At 36.0% G+C, this 27,993-nt stretch overlaps 1 protein-coding gene across 1 annotated transcript in view; it reads right to left on the reverse strand.

Annotated features, from left to right (window-relative positions):
- Positions 1–27,552, reverse strand: part of LOC136035284 (proteasome assembly chaperone 2-like) — a 48,194-nt gene extending 20,642 nt beyond the window's left edge. The window contains exons 1-4 of the mRNA XM_065716967.1: positions 27,449–27,552; positions 19,310–19,478; positions 15,594–15,652; positions 4,544–4,713 (exon numbers count right to left, since the gene is read on the reverse strand). Coding sequence (XP_065573039.1) covers positions 4,544–4,713; positions 15,594–15,652; positions 19,310–19,478; positions 27,449–27,502 — 452 coding nt within the window. The 5' untranslated portion in view covers positions 27,503–27,552. The remainder of the gene's footprint in view (positions 1–4,543; positions 4,714–15,593; positions 15,653–19,309; positions 19,479–27,448) is intronic.
- Positions 27,553–27,993: the final 441 nt, after the last annotated feature.

Below are 27,993 nucleotides of genomic sequence, written 5' to 3' on the forward strand. Positions count from 1 at the left end.
TCATCTACCTCAGTGGTTTGTGCCACCCAAAGAAGTGTTCATATTCTACGCAGTCGTCATGTGAGCACCTAGTATTTTAATTAAAAAAAAAATAATAAAAAAATGTTTCAATTGTTCTATGGGCCTTATAAATGAGTAATATGTAAATAACAATGCAACAAATGTAGAGAAATACTTCCATATAGAGTTTCTGAATAAAGAAAAATGAAATTGAGTCCTTTCCCCCCCCCAAAAAAAAAATGTAAACAACAGACCTGTCGTCCAGGCAGACCTTACCTATCCTCTTCCATTATATACTCTTCATCAAGGGCACCTAAGTACGTTCTGGGCCTCGGTTCTGCCTCCGATAAAGAGAAATGATGATATTTATAATTCTCACCATTGCTTCAGAAATTTTTCATAACCTTAGTCTTGTACTGTGCCCCCCTTCCTCCTCCTCAACCCAACAGATGATTCCAAATGTGCGTGATTGCACTTAATTTACTTTGAGCACCCTTTTAATTCACTTTTATTGAGTGAATCTTTGTGCAAAGAGCAATCACAATGTCCTTCTGTTTTAAATCCCTAATTTCAACATTTGTAATTCACTCTAAAGAAGAATAGTGCTGACATCTCATTACTTTATTTTTCAGTATAGACAAGAGCAGGAGAATTCCGATAGATCTTTACTTGCAAACAATTTGGCGACTAATGGCATTCGTAATTTAGTTACGTTCGTTAGGAGGTGATAGAACATCCAGGAGTCGTTTTGGCATGAATAAAAACTGAAATAACAGACCTGAATAGATAATCAAAACGAATAAGCAGAAAGGTACAAATCTGAAGAGGGGTTATCATTGATTAAAGGCAGCGCAATAGCGCTGCCTAAGTAAAGAGCGATGTGGACAAAATGTATTCTTTTTCTTTAGACTAGGATACTTCGTATCGAAAGACCTGTCGAAGATACTTCAAAAAGGCCTCATTCGATCGGCTAGTGCCCTTTTTAATTGAAAGGGCTAGTGCCCTTTTTAATAGTCAAAAGAGAATAGAGGAAAACTAAACCCCCTCCCATCCCCACCATTTCCTCAAACACATTCAATACAAATTTTGAGATAGCCATTTTGTTCAGCGTAGCCCTCAGGGCAAATGTTGTAAGTTATACCCTAGGGGCATTTAAGGTTTATATAGTAAGGATGATCGTACAATCTTCGGAGGGGGCTCATTGGATTGCTAATCAGAAGTTTTAGTGCATTTTTTGAGATTAAGAGTAGTCGGAGGATGGTTACCCCCTCCCCAGACACACATACACATAGATACCTCGTATTTTCCCGAAATGCATCTGACAGAAATTTTTAGATGACCACTCGTTGTCGTAGAAACTTCAAAAAGAGCTCAATCGATTGAAAATTTGAAGGGATAGTATCCTTTTTAATAATCAAAGTGATTGGAGGTCAACTAACCCCCGCCCATGCCCACCATTTCCCCAAACACATCCAATAAAAATTTTGAGATAGCCATTTTATTCAACGTAGTTGAAAGGTCCGGAAATTATGTCTTTGACGATGACAACCACCCACAGCCCTCAGGGCAAGGGTCATAAGTTATGCCCTGGGGACATATAAGGTATATACTGAAACGGTAATAGTAAAAACTCCATAATGGGCTCATTTATTGGAGATCAGATGCTCTAGTGCCCTTTTCTACAAACTTCGGATGGGGCTCACTGGATTGGTAATCAGAAGTTCTAGTGTCCCTTTTAAGATTCAAAGTGATCAGAGGGTGGATAACTCCCACCCCACACCTCGTATTATCCCACAATACATCACATAGAAATTTTGAGATGGCCATTTGTTGTCGTATAAACTTCGAAAACAGCTCATTCGATTGGAAATTGAAAGGCCCAGTGACCTTTTTAATAGTCGAAAGTGATTGGAGGGGAACTTACGAAGTAAGGTTGAACTTCGTTGAAGTAAGGATGCTCGGGCTATTTTTTTTTAAGTTTAAAAAAAAACATTATTAGTTTTAATTATCACATTTTAATGTAAGTTCATATATAAATTTTTTCTTTTTTTTTTCTCGTGCTGTGCTGAACACGGCCCTTGGACATAGGGCCGAAATATTCACTGAGTTGAATTCAACTGTCTTGAAAAAAAATCCCTAATGTTTCTACTTTGTATTTCTTTGATATGGAAAGGCAGTGTGGTCTTAGTCGCTATTTTTGAGATGAAACAAGCACGCTAACATAAAGATTGTTAGGACAAGAAGTATTCTAATAGGTCTTTCACACTAACCTAGGGGGAGCACTACCCTTCAGTACATTTTCTCAATCAATTAGACGGGTAATCTTTTTTTCTTTTTCTCTCTTTTTTGTAAGAACTAATAGATTACCTATCAATTTGATATGTCAAAGCATCTCCCTAGTGAAAGTTTTTCTCAGATTGACAAAAATAAGATATATACTCGATGAAACAGGTATATATTTTTAAGATAGACTGAGAAAAATAGCAAAAATTTTGCAGTTAGCAACAATTATTTTTCGCAAATGAAATTTTAAACGAAACAGCAGAATAGTCTAAATTTGTCTAACTTTAGCTGGAAAAACTCCTGGAACTTGGTTAGATCAACCTGAATTGTTAGGTAAACTCTAACATAGCTATTGATGGGAGTAGAAATATACCCCCCCCCCCCCCCGAGGTTCAGTCTTAAATGCAACCAGGAAAACTTTGAACGTGTAGGGCTTAAGCACTCACTGTTCAGGTTACATCTATCAAGAAGGTTTCCATCTGTTCCTCCCCGCAATACTAAAAAGTCGTTTTTATCATTTTCAGAAAACTTAATAACGTGATTATTTAAATTATTTACGTATACACACATAAATACAAGAAGAGTGTGAACATCCCCAGTCAGGTCATGACCAATCTGAAAAACTACCAGCCAGCAAAACTTCTTAAGGTTTGCGGCAGCTAGATACATTTTCTAAGTCACATGACCAAAAAGTACCTACCCCCCCCCCCCTTGCCTTGAGGACCTGAACTTTGCACAACTATTCATATATTTATAGTATGTTGAAACAAACTAATTTTTAAACGGAAGGCAATTGTAACTACCAAGAGCAATATTTAAACCTATATTCTTCTTTATTCTTTTCTTAATGAGGTTTCAATTCTTAAAACACCAACAAGCTAAAAAAGCTCCCCCCCCCCCACTATTTGCAAAGCTTGACATTCTTGCACGAGTCCAACCATTATAAATATTTAGTAGAAAAGTTTTCTAGTTTGTTATTCAATAAAAGGTTAGTTATGTGCTTCCATTTTGGGCCTGATGAAATTTGAACATAATACACTTTCAGTAGCGGTGCCAGTTGATAGAGGGAGGCAATTGACCCCTCCCTCCTTTATATTTTCACGAACTGGAGCAACTAATACCAGCAATAACAATATTTTACCACACTAGTCTTTTATCTTATGAATATACCTCATTTGAAAGCTCAAAAAATTATATTAAATGTTTGAACACAAAAAACACAACATTTGAAAAATCTATACATCTAATTGAATGTATGAGAAATCTAATCAAATGTGTGTCTGTGTGCGCGTGTGTCTTTTATGCATTACTACCACTTTTCATGTGATCGTCAAGAAACTATAAGGAGTTTTTGATTACACTGTTGCGAAAGTTTTAGGTTTAATCCCCCCCCCCCTTAGACCTTCTAAATACTTTTTTAGAAAATTGACTGAAATTAGAAAACCCAGAAAAAAACACTTGATAGTTGCTTATGTTTATATTATTCAAATTTTCTGGATATTGCCCAACGGGTAATACCCAACGGGTAAGTTAAAAACCGTAACCTAAAATTTTCAAATACTGGTATATTTAGAAAAAAACGATCGTTATCTTATATGTGGGGAAGTTTTCGGAAGGGCGGAATTTTCCACGGAGGGGGATTTTCCGGTAAAATTAGAAACCCCTGAACACAAATACTTGACAGTTGCTTCTGTTTGCTTTATTCACATCATCTGCGCATTAATTATCATCCAATAATGCCCAATCGGTAAGTTAATAATCCTAAAAAAATTTCAAATTTGTTAAGCTTTTAAAATACGATCGTTCTTTTATGTGTGGAGATAATTTTCCGGGGGCCTGGTTATGGTGGGGGGGTTTCCCGCAGGGGTACTCTTTGGAATAAAAACTTCCAAGGAGGGATTTCTTTGGAGAAGTTTTGCGAAGAGGAGAATTTTCTGGGTAGACAATTGTCCGCGGGGGAATCAAATACTTTCAAATTTAAAAAATACGATCGTTATTAAAACGCGGGAGAGGGTGATTTTTTACGAGGTAAAAATTTCCTAGTAGGAATTTTCCACGAGAGTCTTCCGCATGGAAAAATGTTCCGCAAGGAGAGGGGGGATATTTTCTTTTTTAATCGCAGCAACGCGGGTCGGTCAAGCTAGAAAACATTTGGAATTTGATACAAATAAAAGAACATAATCAAAAGCTTAAAATAAATAAAAATTAAAATTTTATAATATTTCATACATATACAACTAAAAAACAATAGAAAAGATACCTTGGATATTCCAATGTGCTAAAGTCATTCTTCAAATAACGGTATTGTGGACCAACCATTTGCTGATCTTTCCTCACATTGGACGAGGAGCTCCCTAACAATATCATTTCGTTTACCTTCAGTTCTTTGGCCCATGACACGAGCTTTCTGACGAAATCTGACCGTCGAGACTGAAAATAAATTATAATAATAAAGAACGGATTTAAAATCAGTTGATCTATAAAAAAAGTCCCTAGCAGCGATGCTGATCTCCGTTTCATGGCCTTCCACCCAGGAAGTTTAGCGGAGGGTTGGGGGCCAGCCATCCTGTGCTTTTGCACACCCTTCCTGTTTACCTTCCCAAGAGTTTTCCAAGTACCCTTTTAGGGCTGGCTCCACTCTGGCTGAGCTTACGGAGTCAGGACATTGACCCCCGTTCCAAACAAATAGCCCGCGACACCAGGACTCGAATCTCCGTCTTCCCGGACAAAGCATTTCTAGTCTACAAAGCTAACCACTCGACTCAGCTACTATTAATCCGAAAACCAGGGAGTGTATCCGATTTATTCGAATTTTACTGGAGAAGGAACGTGGCTTTGAAGCTTCATGAACTGTTATTACCTTAGGGTAGCATTTGGACAACTTCAAAGAAGAATAATTTGATTGCAATTTTTTGGGAGGTTGGGGATGGGGGAGGGCTCTCTCAGAGAATGTAATGAAAGAAAGCTAATTGCGTGGTTGTTTTTTAGTGGTTTTGAAGCGTTACACCAAGTTGAGTGAGGTTGAGCCACTCTATTATCTTTCATTTATTTCTTTCTTCTGTTTTTTTTTCTGTTTTTACCGATTGATAGTAATCATTAGGCTTTTTTTATTTTGATTTTTTTTTTATTATTTGGAGTTTTTCTACTAATAACTCACTGCAGTTGATGTTAAATAAAGTTTAATCTGTTAAATAAAATTTGTATTAAGCTAAGTTATTAAGTTATAAGTAAGCATAATTTTTTGTAAAGCATAAGTAATCGGACCTCGGGTGTGTGATTTTTTATGGTCGTATCTGATATACTCACAATTTCTCATGAGAGCAAAACTTCAAACTTGAAGCTTATCGCGGGAACTTTTTTTTTCAAGGATTTAAACAAGAATGTTTTTACTTAATGACACAGCCTAAGTAAATAAAGCCGTTCTTTTTGGCTCACTGTACTTGCATTAGTATCCAGATATTTGTTTTGTTTATCTGAATCAGCTGATCTTTTCTGATCTTCAGAAAAAAATATGTCTTATGCAGAGGTAGAGATAAAGTTCTATGCCACTTAATTTCTACTGAAAACTAAAAGCAGTGCCGTTTTTGAAATCCAAGGTTGAAAGGGTGTTTAAGTTGAAGCCACGAAGTTTTTCTTCAAGATTTGGTTGATTTTTTCCCCATTGAAAAGTTTGTCAACATACTTTATCGTAACAATTATGGAAAAACGATAAATACAATTTAATCAAATACTTGCCTTTTCCATAGGAGAACGAAGAAGTAGAATCAAGTCGTATAATTATTGTGTGTCCCACTGTCACTTCGGTGACCAACAGAGTACATATTTCTCTAAACTTTTAGCACACTACACACACACACACACTTACTTATATTTGGCAGACTTAGTATAGTACTGAAAACTTAAAAATATACGATTCAGTCGAAGAACCACATAACAATAGATGTAAATCGCAACATCAAACACATTCATGGAATAAAATTAAATATAATTATCATGACAGAAAGAAATACACCTCAACAAGAGCTAAGAGCTCGTATGGCACTTGTGACGAGGCAAGAAGAGCTAAGAGCCAAGAGCTCATATGATATGAGCTCTAAAAAATTCTAAGAATCAATAGATTGATTTAAAAAGAAAGTTAGAGGCTTAATGCCGGTCAGAATTTAAAATAAGAGCTCTGAGTCACGATGTCCTTATAAATATCAAAATTCATTAAGATCCGATCACCAACCTCATTTTTTCTGATTTCTCTCTCCCTTTAGCCCCCCCCCCCATAGTCGAATATGGGAAAATGACTTTATCAAGTCAATAGCAGCTCCCTGACACGCATACTAATTTTTATCGTCCTAGCACGTCCAGAAGCACCAAACTCGCCAAAGCACTGAACCCCTCCCCCCAACTCCACCAAAGAGGAATCCAGTACGGTTACGTTAATCACGTATCAAGGTCATTTGCTTTTTCTATCCACCAAGCTTCATCCCAATTCCTCCAATCCAAGCATTTTCCAAGATTTCCTCCTCCAACTCCCCCCAATGTCAACAGATCTGGTCGGGATTTGAAATAAGAGCTCTGAGACATGAATTCCTTCTAAATATCAAATTTCATTAAGATCCGGTTACCGTTCTTAAGTTAAAAATACTTCAATTTTTCTAATTTTTCCAAATTAACACCCCCCAGCTCCTCCAAAGAGAACGGATCCGTTTCAATTATGTCCATCACGTATCTAGAAACTGTGCTTATTCTTCCCATCAAGTTTCATCCCGATTCTCCACTCCAAACTCCCCCCAATGTCACCAGATCCAGTCGGGATTTAAAATAAGAGCTTTGAGACACGATATCCTTCTAAAAATCAAATTTCATTGAGATCCGATCACCCGCTCGTAAGTTAAAAAATACCTCATTTTTTCTAATTTTTCAGAATTAACCCCCCCCCCCCCCACAACTACCCCAAGGAGAGCGGATCCGTTCCGGTTAGGTCAATCATGTATCTAGGACTTGTGCTTATTTTTCCCACCAAGTTTCATCCCAATCCCTTCACTCTAAGTGTTTTCCAAGATTTTAGGTTTCCCCCTCCCAGCCCCCCCCCCCCCAATGTCACCAGATCCGGTCAGGATTTAAAATAATACCTCTGAGACACGATATCCTTCCAAACATCAAATTTCATTAAGATCTGATCAAACGTTTGTAAGTTAAAAATACTTCATTTTTTCTATCTTTTCTGAATTAACCGGCCCCCCCCCCCCCCAGATGGTCAAATCGGGAAAACGACTATTTCTAATTTAATCTGGTCCAGTCCCTGATACGCCTGCCAAATTTCATCGTCCTAGCTTACCTGGAAGTGCCTAAGGTAGCAAAACCGGGACCGACAGATCGACAGACAGACCGACAGAATTTGCGATTGCTATATGTCACTTGGTTAATACCAAGTGCCATAAAAACCACACTCAAGCTACAATTTTTAATTCTGCAAAAGCAAAAGGTGGCCTGGACCATTTACGGAAGCACCTTAGGAGACAATCTCTGGACAAATCCAGATTTTTGATTTTCGTGTTGAGCAGTCCACAACTACCTTTGAGGCAGACAAAAAAGACAGACAGGCCAGTGGATTGTCCATCATATATACCGGCAATGACTTGCATTTTTCAGACGTGTACAGGAATAGAAACTAGAAGGTTCAGAAATATTATCTTGATTGATTTTCGAAAGGTGTAAGTCATTGAAAATTAGAAACGTCAGTGAAACCATCTACAGAGAGTCGATCGACCGGGAGCAATAAAAGGATGGGCCATACCGGAGATTAATACCGAAGATAATGAACCTGCAAAACAGAAAATGATCAGTGAGGTGCCAGAAAAGATTTGAGAAGTGATACGATGTATTCGAGAGATGAAAAACTTGGGGAGCTGAGTGATGATGTAAAAAATAATGGAATGAAAAAGAAAGTGGATGGATATTTAGAGTAAAGAAATAAGGATTGGATTATCATGCAAAAAGGAAGGAGCCCTCTGTGAATTTTATAAACGAAATTATCCGCACATTTATCCAAATATCGTCGCAATGCTTAATTGACCTGGTATAGAGGTTATCCTATAACAAAAGGTTGAATGATACCAATCCAAATTATCATTTGGCAGTAGTGTTTTTAAGGATTAACTTTAGTACATTTTCCTGAGGAGGAAGTATCAAAATTCTACCTGAAAATAATGAAAAACAAACAAAACTCAATATTATACATTTATAGCGTGTCTGAGAATTGAGACGGGAACACAATTTATTTGGGGGTCAATTGTTCATTAAAAATAAAGTAAAAAAAGGCCAAATAGTGTCCCAAATATTCAAAAAATTTCTTGCAATTCACCTGCTCCCCTCATGATTCACGAAAGTGGAAGGATATCCTATGACATAGAGGTTAGCTTACAAGTTTCGACTTAAAACTAACATTTATAAAGAGCATCCAAACATCCCCTCTTCATATCCAAACACTAGCAAATTGTGTTGTGGAAGAGCACTACTGCCTTTATAGTCCTTCCTTGTGCTCCACATTCAAATATATTTTAAAAACAATCCAGAGACTGATTTTTTACCACCATCTATACAGTCTGATAGAATTGTGCAAGTCAACAATAAGAGTACGGATCAATAAGAACAACCTAAGAATATCCACTGGCGAACACGGTTGCCAACTGGACATATTTCTATGTGCTGGGACATAATGACTCAATAGGGCAACTAAGGAACACATTTTAGAAATTTAGGATACAAAAAGGAAACCTTTTTCAAGTTTATGACATAAAACACATAATTTCCCTACCAGATATACATTTTTATGAAAAAAAACTCACCCTTCACCAAACTAGTGCCAAAACTACTTATCTAGTACTATATCTACTAAACTTCTTACTTTCTACTAATCTTTTGCATTTTATACTGTATTTTTCGGAGTTACTTCCTCTTTGCCGAAGGCAACTATGCGCAAATACTCTTAAAATCCTTAAGAGTTTGTATTGTTTCATCTATAAACGATTGTATTTCTCCTAGTTTTTACACTACAGTCAAGATAATAGACAAGCAGGCACCGTTTTCGTTAACACTGACTTCCGGCTTCCGATAGCCAGGCAAAAACATTTATCAGTTTATCAAGTATTGACAACTGAAAATGAAAAGTTTAGAAAATTAAAATTTTGGATTCTTGATGGTCTGGAATCAAAATAAAAGCCAAGCACTCAGGGTATATTTCGTCAGTCTGAATTTTTTTGGGAAATAGCGACAAGGTCAAAATGGATTATTTTCTTTCTGACCAAGGCTCTTTGGACAGAAGCGGTTGTAGTAAACACTGCGAAAGAAGCTCATTTGATTGGAAATTTAGAGTTCTTTTTAAGAATTCTCTATTTTTAAGAAGCTCTTTTTAAGAATCAAAAGTGATTGGAGGACGATGAAAAGTGATTTTTCCAAACACATCCAAACAAAATTTTGAGATTGCTATTTTGTTCAGCATAGTTGAAAAGTCCAGCAATTATGTTTTTGTGGGTAACAACCCCCCAAGGCCCTGAGGGCAAGGGCTATGAGTTATACCAGTTGCCCATAATTCCCGTAGTAGCATAATATTTGTAGTCATGAATATATAATGAGTCGAAGGTAATAGGCTTGAGACTGCCTGTGCAGGATTTCGACTCTTGTTGATAGAAGAAAATCGCCAAGTGCTGAAAACTATGTTTTGACCAAGATGGACCCAGGATTGCACAAAGCCTGCATTCATACCGGAGGTCCCACAGACTTTCTGCTGTCCGGTTCTAAGCACTTCGGTGAAGACTTGAGACTATATGTTGATCCCCGTCCTGCACTGGTATCCGGGATCATTGCTTTTCCTGAGGCCAAAATTATTTCAATAATTTAAAGAACCTGACAATTTGAAATTGGGATTAAAAAATTACTATTGTATCGTTATTTTGACTGACGAATTCAGACGATTCGAACTGGACTTATTAGGAGTTTCAGAAGCTCATATCCCTCGGCTAGGAAGCATGAAATTAGATGATATAGAATTTGCTTACTCAGACAGGAAGTATGGGGTGCATAGACAGGAAGTAGGGCTATGATAAGTAAGGAAGCTGCTAAGTCTTGTTTAGGCTGGGAAGGTATCAATAATAGAATACTAACTGCTCATTTCATGACTAAAAAGTTTAAGGCATCAGTTATAGTAGTATATGCCCCCGTAGAACCGACTGACGGATATACTAGTGACTCAGACAAATTTTATTTAAAGTTACAGGAGCAAATAGGCAGGGTCCCAGGTAGAAATATGGTGTTTTTACTAGGAGATTTTAACGCCCAGGTCAGTAAAAATAGGGATAGATAGTATTCAAGCCTAGATAAATTTGGTGTAGAAAGGAAACAGTAATGGCTACTGAATTTTGCAAATTTGTGGGAATAACAATCTAGTTATAACCAATACGGTGTTTGGTAATAAAATGGCCCATAAGTTGACATGGTATTCAGGTGGTGGTAAGAGAACAAACCTTATTGATTATGTTATAGTGAACACAAGACTGGCAGGATCAATACAAGATACTAGGGTATTTAGAAGTGCTGTTATTGATGTTAAAAATAAAGAACACCATCTAGTGGTATCTAGGGTTAATTTAAAACTGAAATTTTCTGAAGATTAACTACTACCGAGATGTTATGACGTTAGTAGACTCTAGGATGAAGATTTGAGAGAAAATTCCCAGGAACAGTTGAATATTAAACTGGAGAGTTTAAAATTTGACAATGTGGAAGATGATTAGATAAACAATTTGTGAAGTTGCGGATGGTGTCTAAGGGAAGAACGTTAGGAATGCAGCTAGGAATATTAGTGAAAAGGCTTAATGTTTATTAGAGAAGAGAACGGGTTTGTACAAGAGTTACTTGAATGATAGACCATACGAAAATAAAAGAAACGTAAAGAAGCGGAGAAAACGTTAAAATATGAACTAAGGAGGTTTGAAGGTGAGGCCATGGATAAAACTACCGTGGATCTGGAAGATGCAGCTAGACGGCATAATAGTAAAATATTGCAGTGGCATGTTAATAAATTGAGAGGAGTAGTCAATTCGGACTTGTCCCAGTTAAAGATAGGAAAGAGTTAAAAAAAGATGGGCAAAAAATTTTGAGAACGTGCTAAAACGAGACAGAGTTGCAGAAAAAGATATAGAGAGAAATTAAAAAGTTTGTGATACCTTGGATGTGAAGGAATATTTGTTTTATGAAGAAGAATTAGCGACAATACTAAAAGGACTAAAAAAAAGGCTCCAGGTGCTGATAGTGTGGTAAATGAAATTCTTAAATATGGCGGCTCAGAGGTTAGAAATAAGTTACTGAAGATTCCGAATATGATTTTTAAACAGGAGGAGTACCTAACGATTTTAAGAAAACCTTAATTAAATCACTATATAAGAAAGGTAATACGAGTGAGTGCGGTAATTATCGAGGCATTAGCCTGGTCTCTGTAGGTAGCAAATTACCTAGTAATATGATACTTTTTAGACTGAGAGATGCTGTAGGCAAAGTTTTAAGAGAAGAACAGTGCGGTTTTATAAAAGGTAGAGGATATGTCGACCAAATTTTCACTCTTAGATTAATAGTTGAAAAAGTTTCTGAGTGGTCAAACACATTTGGTCCTCAATTTTATAGGTTATGAGCAAGCGTTCTATTCTGTTGATAGAAGAACCTTGGCAAAGGTCTCATTCTTGTATGATATACCAGACAAATATATTAATGTGATTAGTGATTTGCATTATTTTAACTTTAACTTTTAGAATTAACTTAAACTTTTTCCACAAGTCAAGTTGTTCAAGGAAAATTAAAGAGCTCCATGGAGCTAAGAATGAGCAAAAATAAAGTCAAATAATCTTCTGAGCGTAAAATTACCAGAGATCACTATCAATAAATAAATGAAGCTCAAAACAAACAGAAATTACAATAAATAGCCGATTCAAACTCAAAACGAGCAAAAATTTACATGAGTAGGTCGTATAACCCCTATGCCTTCTCAAAATCAGAACACAATTTGGGTTTTACTGAAAAAAGCAAAGGAACAAATGGCCGTGTATTGTCAGTTAAATTGACATCTATAGACATTTCTTCGTTAAGATTTTGATAATTTTTCATTTATGAAAGTAAGAAAGGTGAATACATTTGAAGCGTATTTTGATTTCAGTAAAGCGCAAATTGTGTTCTGGTCTAGAGGAGGCATAGGGGTTATCAGCCCTACTCATGTTAATTTATGCTCGTTTTCAGTTTGACTCGGATGTTTATTGTAACTTCTGTTCATTTTGAAGTTTCATTTATTTATTGATAGTTATTTCTGGTAGTTTTATGCTTGGGAGATTATTTGAATCTGTTTTTGCTCATTCTTGGCTTGATGTAGCTCTTTACTTTTCTTCGAAAAACTTGTCTTGGGGAACTTTTTTAATTAATTTTCGTTCGTTTTTTATATACAAAGTCTTTTTCATGGAAAAAGAAATATTGTAGATCTTTTCAGTTTTCTTCTATAAGAATCCATAGTAAGGGTTGCTATTTGTATGTTGGAGAAACTGTTTGTATGTTATTTTGTATTAAATCAGGAGTTAAGCATTGTTGTGTTCTATCCCCCTTGATATGGATGAACTTTGTCTTAAGGAGCACAGGAAAGGCAATGAGAGACAATAGAATCAAATGGGAGGGGAACTCTCCTGGACTTAGATTATGTTGATGATTTAAGCATTCTAGATGAAAGTGTGAGCAAATTGAAAGAACTTTTAGAAGTTTTGCGAGTTCAGAGGGCTAGAATAGGTTTGAAAATTAATATTAAGAAGACTAAGTCACTAGGGCTAGGAATAAGTGAAGATTAAAAGGTGGGGTTGGGTAACGAAAAGATTGATCAGGTGGGCTTCACTTATATTGGTAGTATTATTAGTAAAGACGGTGGGAGCGATGAAGATGTTAAAAGTGGAATAGCCAAGGCTCTCGATGTTTTTTGGTTTTTTTTATAGTTAGTAGGAAGATAAGGCTGCAAACCAAGATTAGAATATTGGAAGCTACAGTGATGATAGTGGTTAAATATGGCTCTGAAGCATAGGCGCTTCAAAAAGCGGATGAAGATTTGCTATATGTTTTCAGAGAAATTACCTTCGGATTGTTCTAAGTACCCAGCTGACTGACGTATTTGAGACAGTGGGCTGTACGAAAAATACGGTTCAATCCCGCTTTTTAGGACTATAATGAAAAAAAGGTGGAGATGGCTAGGACCCGTTCTGCGGATGAAGGATGACAGATTGCCGAAGATTGTTCTTTTTGTCCAACCGTCTACGGCTAAACAGAAAGCAGGCCGTCCTCGTCTGGGGTTTAAATGAAAGGGGAACTTCCTGGGAGGGTGTAAAGAGAAAGGCTTTGAATAGATTGGATTGGAGGAGGAGCGTGTGTAGCTGTATTGGCTTCAGGCGGCTTGGTGCTGCAGCGAGTTGTTAGTAGTAGTAGCAGCATAATATACGTTATTGGTGGTCATATAAGCTTCGAAGGGGGCTCATTGGATTGGAAATCAGAAGTTCTAGTGCCCTTTTTAAGAATTAAACTTAGTTGGAGGGCGACAGACCACTCCCCTCTCATAATCTTTTCCCGAAAGCATCATATAGGAACTTTGGGATAACCATTTTGTTTAAAAAAAAAAAAATTGAAGATCATATAACAAGGCATTTGGGATTGACACTACCACCCAGCCTGACGGTAAGTTTTGTAAGTTACGTCCTGGGGCATATAAGGTTTATATGGAAGGGGTGGTCGTCTAATCTTTAGAGGAAGTTCATTTGATTTGAAATTGAATGTTTTAGTTCCCTTTTAAGAACCAAAAGTTATAAGAGAGGGCAATTAGCCCTTTCCTCTTGCGCCCTCTTTTCCCCAGACGCATGTGGTCAAAACTGTGAGATAGCCATTTTGTTCAAAATAGTCCAAAGAACATGTAAAAATCCAGAAATAAATATAGCAGATATAAATTCCTTTGATAATTGAAACTCTAAACGACTATAAATCATAGGCAGCACAATAGCAATGCTGAAGTAAATAGCGATGTGGCACAGTTTGTTGTCTTTTGAACACAGTTTATTGAACTTCGTATAGAAGGCTTTGTCATAGAAACTTCGAAGTGAGCGATTCGATTGGAAATTGGAAAGCACTGTTCTTTTTAAGAGTCAAAAGTGATTGAAGTGCAGCCCAGCTTATCCGGCGTTCTGGAGCGTCACTTGACTCCTGGATAATATCTTATGACATACGCAAGAAGTACTCTGATTGGCAATAAGCTACCAAAGGATGTAAAAATGGTGACCCTCATACCGAACATACCAGTCAAGAGGAATTTTCGTTAGAAGATTAGCCTTAAGCTTCCACTAGTAGTTTTCGGTTTACATGTTTTTATGAGTTTTGTGCTTTCCCACTAATTCATTCTGTATGGATGTAATAAATAAATATGTTTCGTTCTCATTATTTTGATGTTAACTGGTCGCTTTGAAAGAGGTTTACAAAGCGCCTTTTGGTCAATAATACAAGTTGTAAAGAAAACTAGTTTCTGAGATTCCAAGATGAACATATTATGGACATATTTAAGACAATAAAGGGACATAATTTGATTAAAAATGACACATTTTTAGATGCTCAGGGGACATATTCATGGATCAAACAGTTGGCAACCCTGCTGGCGAATTTGGGCTACTTTGTTATGCTAAAGGTTTTTTTTTCAATAAGGTCTAGTTCTTTTGATGTTGTGGCAACTACCACTTTGGCTGCAAGAGCCAGCTGTTCGTGTGAATCCATTGCATTATCTGTTAAATTAACTATCTTTTATTCTTAACTTCTTAGGAGATGTTTACTGCAACTAGTAGCTCTTTTGTAGGTTTCATGGCTGTTTAATCTTTATTTCATCCTGAAACACATAATCTTGCATTAGTTTGGTACACATATCGCTGAAAAAAATGATAAATAGAGACAGAACCAACATGGTAAATTTATGGCAAATATAACCTTTAAGATGACTTTCAAGAGTCGTCAACATCCCTAGGAAGAGACCATTCCTGATATATTCGTAATCAGCGGGTTTATTCAGCCCTCTCCCCCCTCCATGATGAAAAGGCATACATTGTAGGAAAATATTCTTCATTTATTTTTTGTCCATAATTTATTTCAATACTTTAATTACGTTTTTTGTATTTTCTACAATAAATGATAAGGGTGTCAAATAATCTCTGACAAAACAAAGGCACTTAAAATTCCTCTGACAATGCTAAAACGCGAAACTGAAACATTACCTTTGTAAGAAGGGTTCTAATTTGTACCACGATCAACTTCAGTTTATCGATGATATATACTGCAAAATAAAGTAAATCAAATGAGTATAATCCTGAAAAGCAACTCTTGGGTACCAGTGGCTTCAATTAGGTGGGCAGAAGGCACTGAGGCAAAAGCCGTTCTTAAGATTAGCCGTTCATTTGTTTTCAACCCCCCCCCAAAAAAAAAAATTCGGTATTTACTGAAGAATGGCTTATTTTGGATACTTTTATTGAGTAACTTCAAAACATCCCCCCCATGTCTTGAAAAATACACCTCCCTCTAATTTCATGAATTGGTGGCGTTATTAGGCATACTAAAATTTAATCTAAGCAGAGAGGAACGAATTTGAAGACATGGGACATAGAAGCCTACATGGAAGCTCAAGAGGCGGTCATTTCCGATTAGAACCGAAGAAAAGCATTGAGTCAAAAAGGGAATTTGAAATATCAACAATTCTATTAAGAAGAAAACAAAATTATATAATATTTGAGAATATATTATAGGAAATATTTTGATTTCCAATTGTGTTTCATATATTTAAGTAAGAATATTGATTAGAAAATATCATAGAGAAAAAAAACATTGATATCATAATTTATCCTACATCAGACAGAAAATATAGGCCATTCTAGAAGCCTTAAAATAGAAGCTCATGGCATACTATCCACGATTACTCCCAGAAATGGGCGATCGGGAGGGCAATCGCCTTCATCGCAAAAAAGGATGAAAATGAAAAAATTCACCTCGAGCCCTTAGTCCTGTTTATTTAACCCTTATATCATTGGTCCTATTTAAAATCAAGTCATTTTCATTTTTATGACAACACTGCAAGATATTCACACATTTAAATTGCATCAATTATTCACATTGCAAATATTCACTGGAAAATCCCCCTCCCTCCTGGCAGCAGAACGACAACTCAATGAATTTCCATATTACTGTGCTGACGGAATAAACCGCCATGATCTAGTAAGTCAAACGGTTTTTTACATTCCAGCGCCATGGTTGTGACCACTTGGTTCTTACACAAATCTTCTTTCCACAGTTTACATATCGGGCGAAAACACTCATCTCCTTATTTGGCAAATTCTGACCACATCGGTCATCTATACTAAACTTGTAGCTTATGTTCACTTAACACTGTCTTAATATAGAGGTATAATCAGATTGGTTGAAATGGCAAAATTATTCTAAAGAATTAAATGTCTTTAAAAAAAATTGTATTTTTTTTCAAAAAAAGCACAACTTTTTTGGCGGAACTATATCAAACAGTTCGTGGTAACGAACTGTAGTAAGGAGCGACCCGGCTCAATAGTAACCAAAACTCTAAAAAATGGAATTTTGATACCAATAGCTACATCAAACTAATCGCATCTTAATGCTGATTTTGAATATATAAGTTTCATCAAGTTTAGTCTTACCCATCAAAAGTTACGAGCCTGAGAAAATTTGCGTTATTTTAGAAAATAGGGGGAAACGCCCCCTAAAAGTCATAGAATCTTAACGAAAATCACACCATCAGATTCAGCGTATCAGAGAACCCTACTGTAGAAGTTTCGAGCTCCTATCTACAAAAATGTGGAATTTTGCATTTTTTGCCAGAAGGCAGATCACGGATGCGTGTTTATTTGTTTTTTTGTTTTTGTTTTTTTTTTCCAGGGGTGATCGTATCGACCCAGTTGTCCTAGAATGTTGCAAGAGGGCTCATTCTAACGGAAATGAAAAGTTCTAGTGCCCTTTTTAAGTGACCAAAAAAATTGGAGGGCACCTAGGCCCCCTCCCACGCTAATTATTTTCCCAAAGTCAACGGATCAAAATTCTGAGATAGCCATTTTATTCAGCGTAGTCGAAAAACCTTATAACTATGTCTTTGGGGACGATTTACTCCCCCACAGTCCCCGTGGGAGGGGCAACAAGTTACAAACTTTGACCTGTGCTTACATATAGTAATGGTTATTGGGAAGTATACAGGCGTTTTCAGGAGGATTTTTTTGGTTTTGGGGAGGGGTTGAGAAGAGGGGGATATGCTGGTGGAACTTTCCTTCGAGAATTTGTAATGGGAGAAGAAAATTTCCATGAAGGGAAAGCAGGATTTACTAGCATTATTTTAAAAAAAAAAAACAATTAAAAAATAAAAGTGAAAAAGCTTTTTCAGCTGGAAGTAAGGAACAGCAATAAAACTTAAAACAAACAGAAATTATTACCCATATGAGGGGCTCACCTCCTTCTAATACCTCGCTCTTTACGCTAAAGTATTTTCGGTAATTTCAACTACTTATTCTACGGCTTTTGTGATTCAGGGGGTCATTCTTAATGAATTGGGATAAAATTTAAGCTTTAGTGTAAAGAGCGAGGTACTGACGATGGAGCGAATCCCCTCATATATGTAATAAAAACATGAGAATACAAAAGTTCTTTACGTAAGCTAATTTATAAGTTACGTAAATCTTTTACCAATAAAAAGATTCGTAAAAAATTAAAAGTTCTAGTTGCCTTTTTAATTAACCAAAAAATCGGGGGGCAACTAGGCTTCGTCCCCCGCTCTTTTTTTCTCAAAATCATTCGATCAAAATTATGAGAAAGCCATTGAGCCAAAAAAAAAAAAAATATGCAAATTTCGTTTTGATTATTCCTCTGCGGAGAGCCAAAATCAAAACATGCATTGATTCAAAAACGTTCAGAAATTAAATAAAAAAAACAAGTTTTTTCAACTGAAAGTAAGGAGTGACATCAAAACTTAAAACGCACAGAAATTACTTCGTATATGAAAGAGGCTGCTTCCTCATCAACGCCCCGCTCTTTACGCTAAAGTTTTTTACTGTTTTAGAAAGAAGAATTGAGAGAAAGAGTCAAACTTTAGCGTAAAGAGCGGGGCGTTGATGAGGAAGCAGCCTCTTTCATATACGAAGTAATTTCTGTGCGTTTTAAGTTTTGATGTCACTCCTTACTTTCAGTTGAAAAAACTTGTTTTTTTTTTATTTAATCTATAGATGGATTCGTGCACACTAACTGATTATGCAGGGGCAAAGACTGGACGTTATTATAGAGGGCCATTGCCACCCCAGATTTTGCAACAAAAATTAGGTACTTTCATTTTGAAAGATTAAAACACCATTATCCCTTCCCTACATTTTTTATTGACACCCCTGTATTGAGGTTGCAAGCCTCTTATAAATGATAATATATTCGATCTCCGTTGAAGAAAGGTTTATTTAAGTTATAAAAGTCCTCAAATGATGGGTCTGACATTTTAAACAACTTGATAAATTAAAATTACAAGCAATGATAACATGAATATAAAAACAACTAAGTTTGATACTTCAAATATTTTGAAAGGAAAATCTCCAATTAAAACATTATAAAATCAAAAATAGAATCTAATAGCAATTACCGTGGCGCTCCTCCCTTTCCGTCTTAGGCAAGTATGGGGGATGCTTTGTTACAGGTAAGTTTTAACGTTGTAGTGGAAACCTTCAAGGGTGAACGGAGGTTTCATGTCCAATGTACAGTTAATCCTATTTCAAATCTGTCTTGGCATCAATTTCATTCAGGGCTTTTGCAAAAAATATAAAGCAGCAATATTTTCAAACACAATATAGTGAATCTTGAAATTAATGAAGCATAGGCAATTAATGAAGCTCTAAAGACAAGAAACAAAGCATACTTCTCTACAAGATCTATTATACATCCTTACCTTCACATCCAAGGTACAATTCAGCTACATCTATAGAATAAGGAGAATGACCAACCACTGGCAGTAAAGACGGATGGTTCAAATATCCAACTTTTTCAACTTCGTCTGAAAATGACTGCAGAAGTAGGTCTATGGAAAGCTGTCCAACATTACCAAGAGACAATGATGGCTGCAATATATTAATGAGTTCAAAGTTAACAATGGCAAATACATATCAATAAATCTCATTTATGATTTTGAAAATAGAGATCCTTAAAATAATCCTTGACAGGGTTTTAATTAAACATTTTGTAAGCAAAAACGGCTGTAAAACACTGCAAATCTATAAGAAAACCAAACAAAGGGCCTTTGGAACGATTGATCTTCACTTATAAATCCATCTTATTACCCAAAAAAAAAAAAAATGACAAAATGATAACTTTGAATTATTATTGTAAGAGCTTTACCAGCCTACACATGGTTTGCTTCTGAATCTGTGTTTGTGAGTTTTATCATTGATCGTGTCCTCATTTATTCTAGTTTTAATTTTGAACATATAAAGACCCTTATATTTCAGATTTGCCAACGCTGAGATAACCGTCCTTTGGTCAAAGTTGAGAAATGATTTGCTAAAATTCTTTGACAGTATTTCAGGTTTCTGTTCTTTATTTGTTTCTTTCTATAAGTTTGTAAATATGTCCCAGATATACCTATGTATTATGTATCCTATTAGTACTAGATTTACAGGATTATTTCATTAAATTCATAAAAGACCACTGCTCTTCTCAAAGGTTGCAGAAGAATAAATAGATCTCTAGAAGCCCTAAAACTTCATCTAAAAGTCAGCAAACTTTGCTTGTCTTCAACAATTCAGATTTTATAGAAATGTTTACAAAACTTCATATTGACTCCTTTTTTTACTACTGAAAAAATAATAATGAGCATAAAAATTTTAAACGTGCCAGGCACAAGATTCTGTGTCTAGGTCTTCCTTTCAGAATGTTTATATCCCAGAATCCTATATCATTGTTTAACTCAGTTTAATGTCTCTTATTGCTTAACCACATAGATTTCAGTTGTTTCCTCCTTTCTGAGTCCATGTTGAAATAACTACGATGAAACAAGGAATTTCTGAAACCAATTTAACAATAGCTTAAAATTACTTAGTCTTGAATCAGTCTATATTTTCTCCAGTGCATTTTTCAGTTTTCTTCTGCTCCACGGCAGTCTTCTTATGGCTTGTGTAAGGTTTAAATTATTCTTATTGTATCTGTAAGATCATACTCAAACCCTTAATCGTGCATCAAACTGTTTGGAAAACTCTACCTGAATTGGCTATAAGAGGTCACAACTTTACTATAAAAAATTAAGAATTGTGTGGTCTTTGTAGCTGGTTGGGTTGTTTTGTCATTTATTTTCTGACTGAGAAGTATCCCCATTTCATTATTTCTACCTGTATCCTACAACACTTCCCAGTCATGGAGCCTTACCAAGGACCCTGCCTTACTCTGTTTCTTTTTTCTTTAATTTTTTTTCGAAATAAAAATTTTGCTGATTGGTTGAAATGCAAAAACTAATAGTTCATCCCTAAACAAATCTAACTAGATAATATTCAATTCTTCCTTTTAATTAAATAAAGAAAACAAGTTTTTTTTAACAGAAAGTAAAGACCAACATTGAAACTCAAAAGGAACAGAAATTATTCCGTATATGAAGGGTTGCTCCCTTCTCAGTACCTTGTTCTTTACGCTAAATCCGTTAGCAATTTCAAAAAGCTTCCTATTTTAATTAAACAGCTCCTGTGTTTCACTATCCGTTCCTAAAAAATTGGGGGAAACAATCAAACATTGGCCTAAAAGTATTGAGGAGGGGACAACCCTTCATATACAGAGTAATTTCTGTACCTTTTGAATTTTTATGTTAGTCTTTACTTTCGGTAAAAAAAACTGGTTTTTTATTTAATGTCTGTTCTTTGTTCAAATAATGTAGGTAAATCTGGCTCACCCTCCATAAAATACACCCTCACCCCCCCCCCACACACACGGGAAACTACTCAGTGAAAACTTCATCAAAAGTAAAGTACACCCCCCCCCCGTCATGTTCCCTCTAGACAGTTCAATCCTTGCTAAAAATCCCCCCTCCCCGTAAAATTTATTGCAGACAATTCAGCCTGAAAGCTATCCTTAGCATACTTTCATTTGAAGAATATTTGAATCACTAATAAGTTTCTCGATCACTTCAAAAATGCCCCATTCCGTGAAACTTTTTTTCCGAAAATCAAACCATGCAGAACATTGCTCCAGGATAATTCCTCCAGAACGTCTTCACATGCAAAATTGATTTGACAAAGAGAATGTAAGACAATTAAAAAGAATTCGTATAGGTCTGTCAAATCCCACCAGTTTTCTTGGAGAATTCACCCCTCCTGGAAATATTCCTCCTTAATGAAGATTCTTCCAATGGAAAACCATCCCAAGGACAGAATTCCTCCCAAAAAAAAAACATCTACATACTTCCCAATAACAAATAACATATGTAAGCTATGGGCAAAGTTCATAACTTACTGGCCTCTCCCCATAGACTGTGGGGGTTCATTTACCCCTTAAGACATACTTATTTGATCTTTCAACTACACTGAAAAAGACAGCTAACTCAAAATTTTGATCAGATAACTTTAGGAAATAAATTGGACTAGGAGGGTGCCAATTGCCCTCTCATCTTTTTCGTCACTTAAAAAGGGCCCTAGAACTTTCAATTTCCATTCAAATACACCCACTCCCAATCTTTCATGATCATTATTTCAATACAATCTCCACTGGAAAAAACTAAACGAAATTAAATAAACACGCATCCATGATCTGTCTTCTGGCAAAAATAGCAAAATTCCACATTTTTGTATACAGGACTTGAAATTTCTACAGTAGGGTTCTCTGGTACACTGAATCTGATGGTGTGATTTATTTCAAGATTCCTTTAATTTTACGGGCTGTTTCTTCTCTAATTCAAAGATCAGGTAAATTCCCTCAGGCTTGTAAAATTTGATGGGTAACACTAAACTTGATGCATCTTATATATTTGGATTCAGCATAACAAGTTGATTCTTTCTATGTACCACTTGATATCAAAATTCCGTTTTTTATAGCTTTGGTTACTATTGGACCAAGTCACTCCTTATGTACAGTCTGTTACCACAAACTGTTTGAAAATAAAATTCAACTATCATCTTTTAAAAGGGAATTTAACATGACTACATTGAACACTAAATCAAAACAAAATCCTTGATTTTATGAATGTTTTATTGACTTTCAAAACTTGTTAATTCAAAAAAGTGAAATGATTAATGTTCAGCAAAAGAAGAGCTACAAGTCCAGCATAGGCGGTTCTATATTTACAAGTAAGCGCTAATCTTATTCCCTGTGTAAAATCTCCCTGCAATAAATCCCTCCCCCCCCCGTTGAAAATCCCCCCCCCACGTAAAATTGGCCAGTCAGAGAGAAAGTGTGCCACATAAAAATAATAAAGAAAAAAAGGAACTGTGGAACATTCTATCAATATTCCGAAGTATAGGCGGTATATGCGGTGTAGGATGTCTTATAGCATTTATTTTTATATTTTTAGTTTATTTTAATTCTTTTTCTTCTTTCTGGGGGTTGAGTTATTATAGCAGGTTAAGATAAAGTTTAAAATTGGGGATCTGGTGGGTGATGTTAACCCCAAAGGCAAACTTATTAGAGGGTTCAAATTTTTTAACAAAACAGATATCCCAAAATCTGACTCGAAATCATAGAGGTGACAGAGGGGTGGAATAAGAAATAAGAAGCCGAGAAGGAGGCTCATTGCGCTGCAGTAGCTTTCAGCCTTTAAAAAGAGCACACGAAGTTTCAAATTTTGATCGAATAATCCCCTTCCCAAGTTTCTTAAATAGCCCCTTTAATTTGAATAGGAAGGGAAACAAAATTTGAATTTTTCTGGCCCTTTTTAGGGTTGCATTTTGAGGGGAAGCAATATTCTTTTTTTATTTTCCTTCTGCATCTGGGGTCCTCTTTGGGCCCTTTTGAGGCTGCATTACGAAGGTAAGCAATATTTCCTTTTTATTTTCCTTCTGCATTGGGGCCACCTTAGCCCAAAGTTTCACATAGGCCTAAGTATCAAACCAATAAGAAAAATTCGGCACTTTTTTTTACCCTTTGTTAGGAGAGGGACCAATTTTTTATACATTAATCACCTTAGCCTAAGGATTTGCACCTGTAAGTTTCATTTTGATCAGGAAAAAGTTTTTAGGGCTCATTTCCACGTCCCTAACCCCTCCTACTTCCCACAGCAAATTGGTGATTATCTAATTGGCAAGAGTATCTTATTGGCCTAAGAATAAACCCAGAAAGTTTCACGCAACTGGACTCCCAACATCAAACATGTCCCTACTTTTCCACTATAAAGCACATTTGCAAAGAGCTGACAGTGGGCATAATTTATGGCACTTATCCCAGGGGCAGGGGGCAGACCCCTCTCAAGATTTTCTGACGCCCTCATTACTTTTTTTCTTTCTTTACACTTTTTTTTAAATAAATTTGTCAATTTTGTCAATTATTGGCACCCTTGTCATATTGGGTATCCCCCAAGATTTTCCTCTGGACCCACCCCTGTTTAGGGTTAGGTCATCCTTGGATACAAATTTACTGGTATTTTAAACTATTCTAAACAAAGTAGCTACCTCAAAATGTCGGACAGATGTCCTAAGGGTCTATAAAAGGACTAGATATCAAAAAAGGTTGCACGCTTACATATCTTTGCACATAATTTTGTGAAATATTGAGCAAATTAGTTTACTCAAATGAAGCTTTAACATGAACGTCAGAAACAATTTTTTGCAGTAATTAGGGATGCATCACCCTACAGCACCCTTATTCAGGCTAAATCTAAGCAAAGAAAGATGCAAGATTAATTCCTTTATCCTCCCATACCCCTTCTATATTAGGCATCTGAATCCCTCCCCCTAACCTACAAAATAACCGCCACCCCTCCTTCATAACAGCTCATGTATAATTATATACTTTTCTCTTTTCTTTTTATTTGCAAAATTCCCTTTGACTGCTAAATTTTATATTTTGGGAGAACTTTTCAGGGGGATATGTGGGGTGGAAGTTCTGCAGAGACGAGGGGAGAATCTTCTTGGGGAATTTCCCACTGGAAGTCCGGGGGGCTAGGCTGGAGCACCTTTTCATGTCTATTTAAATTGGCCAAAATTAGAAAAATGGTCTACTACTGTGTTAGGCCAAACTGGATATTTTGGACACCAATCTGAGCAACAAGTTTGCTGAAGAGTAGAATAGCCTGCCATGAAAAGTGGTAGAATCATATAATATGTAATTATTTAAATATAGACAGAATTAGGACACTGCTTTATGTAAATAATCTTAATTCCTGGAAGGCTGTCAAATAAGTTTGTGCATTGGTTTTGTTTCTTAATTTATTCTGTTTTCTCTTGTTTGCCTTATTTGCTGTTTCTTGTTTTGAGATTGTTGCAATAAGCGTTCTTATTTTATACAACAAGCATTGTGCTAGCTGCTATTTGATATAACAAAAAAATAATAAAAATATATTGGGAAAATCAAACTGCTTAGTTACTGAGTACTATTGAGTCATATTCTCCGTAGGGGCCTCTCCCAGGCCACTCAGCACGTACTAAGGTGGTGGAGAGGGGAATGTATTACAGATATTGCAGACTTTGTATTATGTATTAATGTATTACAGACTTTTCGATAATTTTTAATCCCCATCACATTATATTCAAGTGAAACATGGATATTAAAGGTAGATGACAATCTGCTGCATTGCTGGTATTACCTTCCTTGATCAAATATCAAACATCAAACTCCTTGAGCACCTCAATATCCAATCAAAAATCATCAACACCATCCAACTCCAACAACTTAGTTAGCTCAGTCATGTAAAATAGATGAGCCAGCTCCTTCTCACAAAAATCATCTTTGAAGGGCAGATCCACAGTCCACGTCCCCCAAACAGGTGGAAGAAAAATTTTGCACCTTGTCGCTTTTCAAACCTTCTTCACCTAACAGAGGAGCACAAGACATAAAGAAGACATTTTTTCCCTCAATTTAATTAGAAATCAATAAGGAACAGGGTGTCTCTTTAAAGGCTCAAAATGGAATTTGAAATAGTAGTGATTACTGCTACTTCTAACAACCAACTACAGCTCAAGGCAAACATACCAGCTCACGCTTTTGCTCCATCCTAACCTATTCAAAACTTCCCTATTTATCCCTTCTATAAAGTTCCAATTTCCATGAAACCTTTCCTTTTGACCTCTTGTCATCCTTCATCAATAAAATGTATGCTATTCATCTACACCATTATTTCATTAAAGCATTGGAAAGTCGAACTGAACCACATTCTTGTAAATCTTGCAGTTTGACATACAGTCAGTGAAATGGTACCTAAACCTACCTTGGGTGATTCCTCAAGGAAACGTGTATCAAATTTTCTTCTGCCTTTTGAAGCAACAATATTCAGAACCATACTAGACAACTACCATGACTGTAGCTTCCAGTGTTCTAATCTTGGTTTCTAGACATATCTTCTTATTCTTCCATTAAAAAAAATTGACTGAGCAAAACACCCTGGGCCATGGTTATTCTACTATTGGATTTTAATTTTCCTTCATAACACCTCCTTACCTTCATTTCATCCAAGTCTAACCAGTTTAGTCTCTGTAACATCAATTCTCACTCCTATTCTTGCACCATGAGCTCAAAATCCCCCTAAAAATCCATTTATTTTACTAATATTTTTATCTAGGCCACCAATATCCTCTGTGTAATCTACATCTGGAAGGTTTTTACCTTCCAATTTGATTTAATGCTCTCCTATAGCCATTGCTATGTTATTTAGGATGAATTTTTCCAAGACACAAATAAAGATCAAAGTTTTGTTGATATTAATCTTCAGGAGAATTTCATGGTCAATTTTGAGTTTTTCTATTACTTGGCTTGGTAGAATGCAAACACACAACTTCATGTACCTTTTATGTATTTTTCCAATCCACTAAGTGCTTCTTTTGCAAATTATTATCCTGAGCCCTGAAAAGAGCTCTTTAATTCACACCCTCATCTTTATTATTTGCTAGTAGAAGGAATGGCATTGAATCTGAAGTACCTAATGGCCCAAATAATGACACATATAGCCAGAATAAAAGTAGCATCTAAAAGTTGTCTTCAGTAATACAGATTGTTTAACGTCAAAATTCCATGAAATAAAATATACAATCTTGACAGAAAAAGCAGACATTTATGCTTTTAGAAAGATAAAACCTAAGTGGACTAAAACCCCTCTTGGAGAGGTTCAGATCCAGATTCCTGATTAGGCTACACTTTGGTCACCAACTTATCTAATGTAGGAGGAAGAGGAATAGCTGTAAATATTCACTTTTTCACTATTCACAATTTCACTTTTTTAACACACATATTTTTAAAGGACATCAAAGGTCAAGACCCTCTAAAAGGAAAGGGAGTGAATGTAGGTACTTCAAAATACCTTCCCAGGACATACTTTAGCCTGTGACCCTTCCCTCAAAGTTTCATCTTCCTAACCTAACCCCTTTCCAAGACAGCAAGAAGTCACTAAACTAGAATTTTATCTCAAATTTAACATTTATTTGCATTAGAAATTAACTTTATGCCCACCCCTATATTTAGGCCTATCAATTCAGGGTAGCCTAGGCTCTTTATATGTACATTAGGGAGGTAGGCATAAATTCATCTCTAATGCAAATGAATATTAAATTTGGATTGAGGAAGCAATTCTTACTAAAGGGATAAGTTTGAAATTTACTCTCCCTCCCATGTGCAAATATATAGGATACCCTGAATTGGTAGGCTATAGGCCTATATAGGGGTGGGGTAAAGTTCATTTTCCAACACAAATGCTTGTTAAGTTTGGAGTCTGGCTGCAACTCTGACAATAGAGGTAAGTTTATTTTTTAGCTGCTTGAACAGCCGTTATTATCATCCACACCCCAAAAAAGGTTCTTACTTAAGTAACCTAGTTTTCAAGGTTTTTTTTTCAATTGTACCTCCCTCTTTAGACAGTAAAGGATTACTTATTGTTCTTTAATTTTATTTAGCAATCGGCAATAATACTCACAAAAACTAAAAAATACCCTTGGCCTTCAATCTTTCTCCCAATGTAGAAATCCATGTTTTTTAATTTTAAATGGCATGTATATTCCTCGTGTTCTTTTACTTGTCCGATTACTTATCTGACTAATCCCAGCGTTTTATGAGACGCACATGACGTCAGAACTCGGATTATCCCCTCGAACGCTCAGAGTTGCGTTTGATTCACTTTTCAAGTTGACTGAAACCAGCATTCCGACGTTTTATTTGCGATTCTGAGTTAACTTTTAGTGTTCGAAAAAGTTGACTGAAAGTTAATGAAAAGTAGACTTTTAACAACTTTTACATTTTGTACGTTCATCTCAAGTTAACTCGGAAAGAAGGCAGAAGTTTCAATTATAGCTAAGCCTGGTGTATGTCTTCAGATGGATCCAAGATGAAGACACCACTTTTGTGTACCAGTGTGGTGAGTTATTGGGCTTGATGTTTTGTTGTTGGGTAGGTTGCACCAAAATAGACTTAAAAACTATGTTATTAGCCTAGTTAAAACTGGCTTTTTTCTTGTGTAGGTGG

This window comes from Artemia franciscana, chromosome 14 (assembly GCF_032884065.1).
Source record: "Artemia franciscana chromosome 14, ASM3288406v1, whole genome shotgun sequence".
Taxonomy (NCBI): domain Eukaryota; kingdom Metazoa; phylum Arthropoda; class Branchiopoda; order Anostraca; family Artemiidae; genus Artemia; species Artemia franciscana.